General features: G+C 29.5%; 2 protein-coding genes across 2 annotated transcripts in view; both read left to right on the top strand.

The window, feature by feature from the left end:
• LOC108758033 (glutaryl-CoA dehydrogenase, mitochondrial) overlaps positions 1-619 on the top strand; it is a 5127-nt gene extending 4508 nt beyond the window's left edge. The window contains exon 5 of the mRNA XM_018502760.1: positions 383-619. Within this exon, the coding sequence (XP_018358262.1) occupies positions 383-616 (234 nt within the window). The 3' untranslated portion in view covers positions 617-619. The remainder of the gene's footprint in view (positions 1-382) is intronic.
• Positions 620-4321: 3702 nt separating this feature from the next.
• LOC108758027 (THAP domain-containing protein 6) lies at positions 4322-5201 on the top strand. The gene is made up of 3 exons (XM_018502747.1): positions 4322-4474; positions 4702-4944; positions 5022-5201. The coding sequence occupies exons 1-3, from the start codon at positions 4322-4324 to the stop codon at positions 5199-5201; spliced, it is 576 nt and encodes a 191-aa protein (XP_018358249.1).
• The last annotated feature ends 2047 nt before the right edge of the window (positions 5202-7248 follow it).

The raw sequence follows: 7248 nt of genomic DNA, 5'->3' as shown, positions 1-7248 counted from the left end.
ATATATAGTATATATTAGTAATTCAAGATTGAATTATTAAAAAGCAACGGAGATCCAGCTCCGACCGTAATAGGCAGTTAAATTTCTAGTATTATTAATTGAATTTGTCAAATATACGGTCAAAAAATTTAAATATATTATTTTTATTTATTTGTTTTTCTTTGGATTTTATCTTTTTTTTCCAGAAAATGCAATAAACTCAGTGTTTTATACTGGTCAAGGCAGTTATATCCTTATTTAATTAATTGACTATTAGTTACTATCACACAATTGGCTATAGATATTAAAAATAAAGTCAATCACTACAAAAAACGAGATGATCGCATTAATTACGATTATATTCCGCGTAGCTTAGGATATCTAATAATAGAACTTGATAAAGGGACCATTCAGTTGCTTAAACAATGCGCGATACGGCATCGCCTGGGGTGCGTTAGGCGCGGCAGAAGCTTGCCTGAACATTGCTAGATCTTACACTTTGGAGAGGAAACAATTTAAAAGACCGCTGGCGGCGAATCAGCTTGTACAGAAAAAACTGGCGGACATGATGTGCGACGTCGCGATCGGTCTTCAAGCTTGCTTACGAGTCGGCAGACTGAAGGATGAGAATAGGTAAAATACACTTAAAAAAAGCGAAGCAAGGAAAGTCTAATCTGAATAACTAACGTAATATATTACCAGGAAATATTTTACCTTCTAGGAAAACCGATAATTTTTAATGTTTCCAGATTAATCATTCTTTTCTTGCGGAGTTATTATATAATGTCTATGATTTATAACAATAAAAAGATTCATAGAAATCTTAAATATTATAAAATTTCAAATAATATTGTAAAGGACATATAAGAGTCAAATAAAACGTTAAAAATATATATATGTCACAGAATTAAATAAAATAAAAATTTAATTGAACGTTAGTAGCTTCATTACATGTTTCGGCTTTATATCGAGCCATCTTCAGATGTTCCAACGTAGTTAACATTTCCGCAAGATATGCATTAATATTCGGTATAATTACAAATATATCTATGATCGACCTTGAATGATATAGATGAGTGTCTTCCAAGATACAAAATTTTTCTCTCAAACGATTTACTGACTGTATGTTCAAAATTTCTAGATATTACATACATAACAGAATATTTATTAATTTCTTATTTATGAGAAAGAATGAAAGAAATCATTTCTTTTCCACACTCACCGAACACTCGAGTATCTCATTGTATTAGTCGATCCTTGTCAATAAATATAAAAAAATATATAAAAAATCGCAGATAACTTTTTGCCAATTATACACAATTCTCAATTAAATTATAAGACAATACAACAAGTAAAAAGCATAAAATAGTATTATTCCCAGACAAATGAGTTGAAAAAGAATTGTTAAAAAATTTTTTCCTTCCTTGTTATAAAAAACTCTTATGAGACAAGTTGTCACAACGACTTCTCGCCACGTACTAATTTTATTTAATTGTATGACATACATATATATATTTTTTTTACGTTTTATTTGTCTCTAATATGTCCTTTACAACATTATTTGAAATTCTCTGATTTATAATATATAATATATGTAATATTGTTCTCTTATTTCAAAAGTGATACATCTAAAAAAATTAAGGGAAAAACTATTTTTCAACTTAACAGAAAATTATTGTTTAATCAAATAATGTTGGCAAAAGGAATATACTGTTAGAAACATGAAATATTATTTTTATCATTTTCGGTTTAAAATATTTTAAAAAAGAATCTTTTTTTGAGTGAATTTTGATATTTAATAAAATTATAATACAAATCCGGAATAATTCATCAAAAATGATACAGCTCGAAATATTCCCGACAGTTTATATTTACTTTTTGATCAGCTAAAACGATTAAATTTAGAACAAAACAATTTCTTCAAATTTCAATCATCAAAACTGACTTGAATCTAAATATTCTCTGAAGAAGATTTTCCTTTTTATTTATAAAAACGACACAATTTAAAATGTGTTGTGCCTCAATTTTTTTGTCTGTACGATCATTTTAACCTTTGAGTAGTGGGTATGTGGGTTGATCAAAGCTCTTCAAAAAGACAGGCTTTCTTAACATTCCAGAGATGACATTGTCAACAAAAAATAATTTTTTTACTGATTTTATTTAAAAAAGTCTTGCAAGTTAATAATCGATTGAGATGTATATATATATTTTTTTTTATCGATATATATAGCCTTTCAGGCGATTAGAAGTACTATATATTTCAATATTTACATGCATTTCCACCTTTATTAAGCTTACAAATTGAAAGTAAAATCAAATTGGAAATATTTAATACTTTCTTTGTACTTATTTGTGCATCTCCATCTTTAATTTTTAAGTGTAACTGCACAAATTTCGAGTTCATCCCGAATTTAATTTTAAAATAAATATCACAAATGTGCAACAAAAGAATTAAAAACCTTAGAGGGTTACAAATTTTATTTGGAAAAAAATAAGAAATAAAAAACCCAAATACCCACAAATTTTAAAATTCATTATTTTTACATTCCTCTATCTTGCACAAAGATATAACAAATGTAAATTTAACTGTAACTTAATATACTTATAAAAAATATAATTATAAAAATAAAATTTTTTGGAGTTTCTAAGCGTCCCATCTACCAACTTAGTTAAAAAAAATAACCTCCCTACTTATAAAGATTAATTATTCTTTAAAAATGTGTACAAAATTTCTTTTGTACATTTTGAATATTTGTTACTTATTATTGATGTATACTGATATATTGTTATTTATAGAGAATTGCTAGTAAACGGAATGCGCCGATAAAGGAAACAATAAAGCTATCACCTTTTATTTATGTATCTATTAATTCACATTCTTATAACTAAACATCGTACGAAATATCAATAGCATTTGAGTACATATATGTGTTACAAAATAATGGTTTTCTGTTTGAGTAGTTAAGATAACGTTAATTAAATATATGCTTTGACGTAATAAACAATAAGTCTACTAATCACACGGCTTTGAAGCTGATGTCCAATCATGAGGAACCTTTTCTCACTAATATTTCCTCGCTCAATTATGCTACTGTATATATATATATATCTCAATCAATTTCACTCTCATGTCACAAACTAATGTATGAATTAACCAATTATATTAGATAAATTATATGGACTCATTGACACATTCTATAACTTTTATGAGAGCGAAGACAAAGAGACTTATTCGATATCTGATTATTATGATACTTATCGCACGAGGATCGACCTCGCAGTGTACATGTAGGTATGTAAGCGCACGCATTGCTATCAATGTAATGGCTTCATATGATGTTGCCAGCAGCGGATGATGATGGCAGCGTACAGGCCTTTAGACTCCGTGATGAAGAAATTCGTCCTTCTAATTTCCTCGATACCATCTAGCGGGAGAGGGAAAATGGCGACTCCGTCGTTTGGTCGTCACAAACTATTGTAACGTTCCAGGTAATCTATAGTAACGTTCTGGATAAGAAAAGAAAGATGACGCAACTTCTAGAGGTACTCACACGACTATCTAGCGTGTTTCTCCGCCCTATCGTAGGGCTTCGCGGGTCTCTGTATACCCACTCGCTGGGTATATGAGATTAATCTCAGCGGTTTTCTCTGTATACCCACTCGCTGGGTATATGAGATTAATCTCAGCGTTTTTCTCTGTATACACACTCGCTGGGTATATGAGATTAATCTCAGCGGTTTTCTCTGTATACCCAGTCGCTGGGTAGCAACGAGGTTAATCTCACACGACTTTGAAGCGTGTGTCTCCGCCCTATCGTAGGGCTTCGCAACTTTCTTTCCACCCTATCGTAGGGCTTCGCAATGTGTGTCGAACACACAATTAATATTACGATAATAAAGCGATCAATAGTTCACAGCACGTCTCGAATTTAGCGGACACTTCGTACGTACGATGTTCTCGCAACAAGCTTACCGTAATAATAATGGCCGCTCACCGATCACTTCCGTGAGGGAAGACAGCAGCGCCCGGAAACCGGGCGAGTTGCGCTACTAGATTAGAGACCCTATAATAAGAGTCTGGTCACGACTCGGTTTCGTCAAAATCCCGCGAGAGAGAAAGAGATAGTGTCTCTCTCTCTAGCTCAGTCTTGACGCGTCTCTAACCTAACTTTACACCTTTGCGTTGACGAGGTGGACGGAATCAGACGGAATTACCCTGGTAGCAAGCTGACGTCAAAATGACGTCATTTGACGTCAAAAAGACGTCATTTAACGTCAAAATGACGTCAAAATGACGTAGCTTGCTACCTGGGTAAGCACGTGTGTTCAAAATTATTAAAAAATGGTTGGTTGTGCAGCTCCGTTTTGTAATAATTCCTCCACTAAAGGTTATACCATGAAAGTATTTCCCAGAAATGCTGAACGTCGTGCCTTATGGGCAAAACATGTGGGACAAATGAATTCGACGCCAACGAACAATTCATATCTCTGCGAGGTAAAGTAATACTTGATTTTGTTAAATTTATTATAAAAAAATTAATAAAAAATATATAATATATATAATCGTTACATCATGAATTATGTGCATATCTGAAATATTAAATTTAGCAATGACAAAAATATTAAATTATTTTAATAACTTTTGCTTAAAAGTCTTATCTATTTTTTATATAATAATCATAATTGTTTAATAAAGTAATCTTTTTCTTCTTACACATATAGGTACATTTTGCTCCAGAGATGTGGGACGAAAAAGCTAAAAAACGAAAATTGAAACCAGATGCAGTTCCAACCATATTTGGATTTTTTCTAAAAAAGAAAAAGCCAGTGGAAACTGAAAATAATACAACACAAGTAGTAACAGATACAATAAATAATAATACAAATTATAATGAATCAGATCATTGTATCGATTCTATTCAATTGGATCAACGTATTAGTGAAATTCAAGAGCAGGAATGTCAGGTTAATATTAAAATAGTAAACTAAGAAGATAATATATGTATTTAAACATGTTTAATATTCAAAAATGAATTTTTTAGGTAATTAATGATGCCACTGGATCTAATGAAAAAGAAGAACAACGAAATAAGAAATTAGAAGAGATTATTCGAAAACAACAACTAAACATAATTCGAATGCGAAAAACAATGAAAAGTTTGAGATTTACTATACATACATTGAAACATAAAGACAATAATGATAAATATTTCAAAATTTAATTTTTCTTTTTCTTACTCCTTTTCCCTATATATTTGAAGTTTCAAAATAATTTTGATAAAGAAAATATATTAAATACCATTAATTTTTGTGATATACATTATTCAGAGATATAATCTAAAAAAATTCTATTTGTTAATATCTTTAAAACGTTTATATTTTAATTGTATTGTTTAAATTTCACAATAACACGAATATTACAGTTTGAATAAAGGCGGGAGTTGACGAAAATTAACGAACCAATCAAAACTGGCTGTCGCGTGACCAGACTCTTATTATAGGGTCTCTAGTGTACCACCGTTTGCAGCGCCGCCACATTCTTACAGGCCTCAGATACGAATTAAATCCGCCATCTTGTCACGAGATCACATCTTCTTAACCTTCTTAACACGCAAAAGTGGTGTATACTCAACCAATAGATTTGACAAATATCAATGCAATGAAAAATCTTTTGTCATCTTTGTTATAACTTCAAGTTGTATGGAAAGTAGTAACGAAGATAATCAAAGATTTTTCACTTACGTCATATCATCTATATTTCTTTCAAAAAGATATAAATGTACGTTTCAGATATTAATGCTAATATGTTAAGAAGCGAAGTTCTAGATCAATTGACAGAAAAGAGCAATCAGCAGGGTACGTTTGATTAATTCTTAGTTGCATTTTTGTATATCGAAAGTATACTTAATCGAATAGATTTGATAAATATCAATGCATTGAAATGTCTTTTGTTACCTTCGTTATCATTTGAAGTTTTAAAGTGTTAAGGCAGCTAAATATTTTTCGCTTACTTTATATCGTCTTCATTTTTTCAAAAAAGTGTTAATTTTTGTAATAATTTAACACGATGATAATTTGTCAAAAAATGAAGTTCTAAATAAATATATAGAGAAAAACGATCTCAGCGAAGTAAGTTTGATTCATTTTTGTATATCAATAGTATAGTGTTTAAAACAAATAGATTTGAGAAATATCACTTCAGTGAAAAGTCTTTAGTTATCTTTGTTATCGCTTCAAATGTTAATGAAAAATGTTTTATTGAATTGAAAGTAAACAAAAACGTTTTTACTTTATCTATCATGTTTATGTATCATCTTTATCTCTTTCAAAAATTTATAAATAATTATATATTTAGGCATCAATGCTACGTTACCAAAAAATATCAAAAAATAAAGTTCTAAATGTATCGGCGAAAAAAGTAATCTAAAAAGGACATATTTTAATTCATTGTATAAACTTGTTTCTTCATAAAAGTTGAGATGACTTATCTTCTATTTGGCATTCTTTTCATAAAAATATCATTTATTAGTCGTTTCATATCATGATATTTCTTTTTTCAGATGTTCAACCAAGTATTTTCGAAATCAATTTAAATAATATGCTTTTTCAAAATACGTCGCTAGATGACAAAACAACTGATAACACAAGTAACAGATATAACCTATTTAAATACTTAATTAATTGTTATATTTACGTAAGCATAATTATATATATATATTATTACTATATTAAATGATAATATTAATTTGTGCAAGTACAATTTGAAAAAAGGTTTTAAAAATTTTACCAGGAAACAATCGGTCAACAAATAAAGTCAAATAAGATCTATAGTTCATATTCAGATTGCTATCATAATTTTTAATCAGCCTATGATAATATCAATGTTTTAATTTACGAGCAAATTTATTATTATATGAATTTCTACAAATTTGAATTTTTTTATTTTTTAGATTCAACTATTTCCGGTTTTCCTAAAAACAAAGATTTTGACACAAGTTTAAATATTTTTTTAATAGACGAAATGGATACCGAAATTAGCCTAGTAGAAATAAATAATGTAAACTCAGATGGTAAAGTATGATTCAATTGTTATTTAAATCAACTAGAAGTCACGTGTCACATTTATGTGCATGTACTGTGTGGATATATTTCTCGTTAAATAATTATTATACATATAGGCCCGTATTCAGAACGCGCTTACAACGATGTTAGGGTTCTAACATGCTATAGTTTACGTTACGCATTCTATAAAATTTCAGAGATAAAAGC

Source organism: Trachymyrmex cornetzi, unplaced genomic scaffold (assembly GCF_001594075.2).
Source record: "Trachymyrmex cornetzi isolate Tcor2-1 unplaced genomic scaffold, Tcor1.1 scaffold1014, whole genome shotgun sequence".
In the NCBI taxonomy this organism is placed as follows: Eukaryota; Metazoa; Arthropoda; class Insecta; order Hymenoptera; family Formicidae; genus Trachymyrmex; species Trachymyrmex cornetzi.
Note: the sequence above shows the minus strand (reverse complement) of the source record. Positions and strands in the feature narration are given on the sequence as shown.

Bases quoted from the DNA above. Each gene is read 5' to 3' on its own strand.
- LOC108758027 (XM_018502747.1), top strand. From the start codon at position 4,322: ATGGTTGGTTGTGCAGCTCCGTTTTGTAATAATTCCTCCACTAAAGGT. The intron at 4,475-4,701 runs GTAAAGTAATAC...TTACACATATAG, and splicing joins ACAATTCATATCTCTGCGAG to GTACATTTTGCTCCAGAGAT. The intron at 4,945-5,021 runs GTTAATATTAAA...TGAATTTTTTAG, and splicing joins TTCAAGAGCAGGAATGTCAG to GTAATTAATGATGCCACTGG.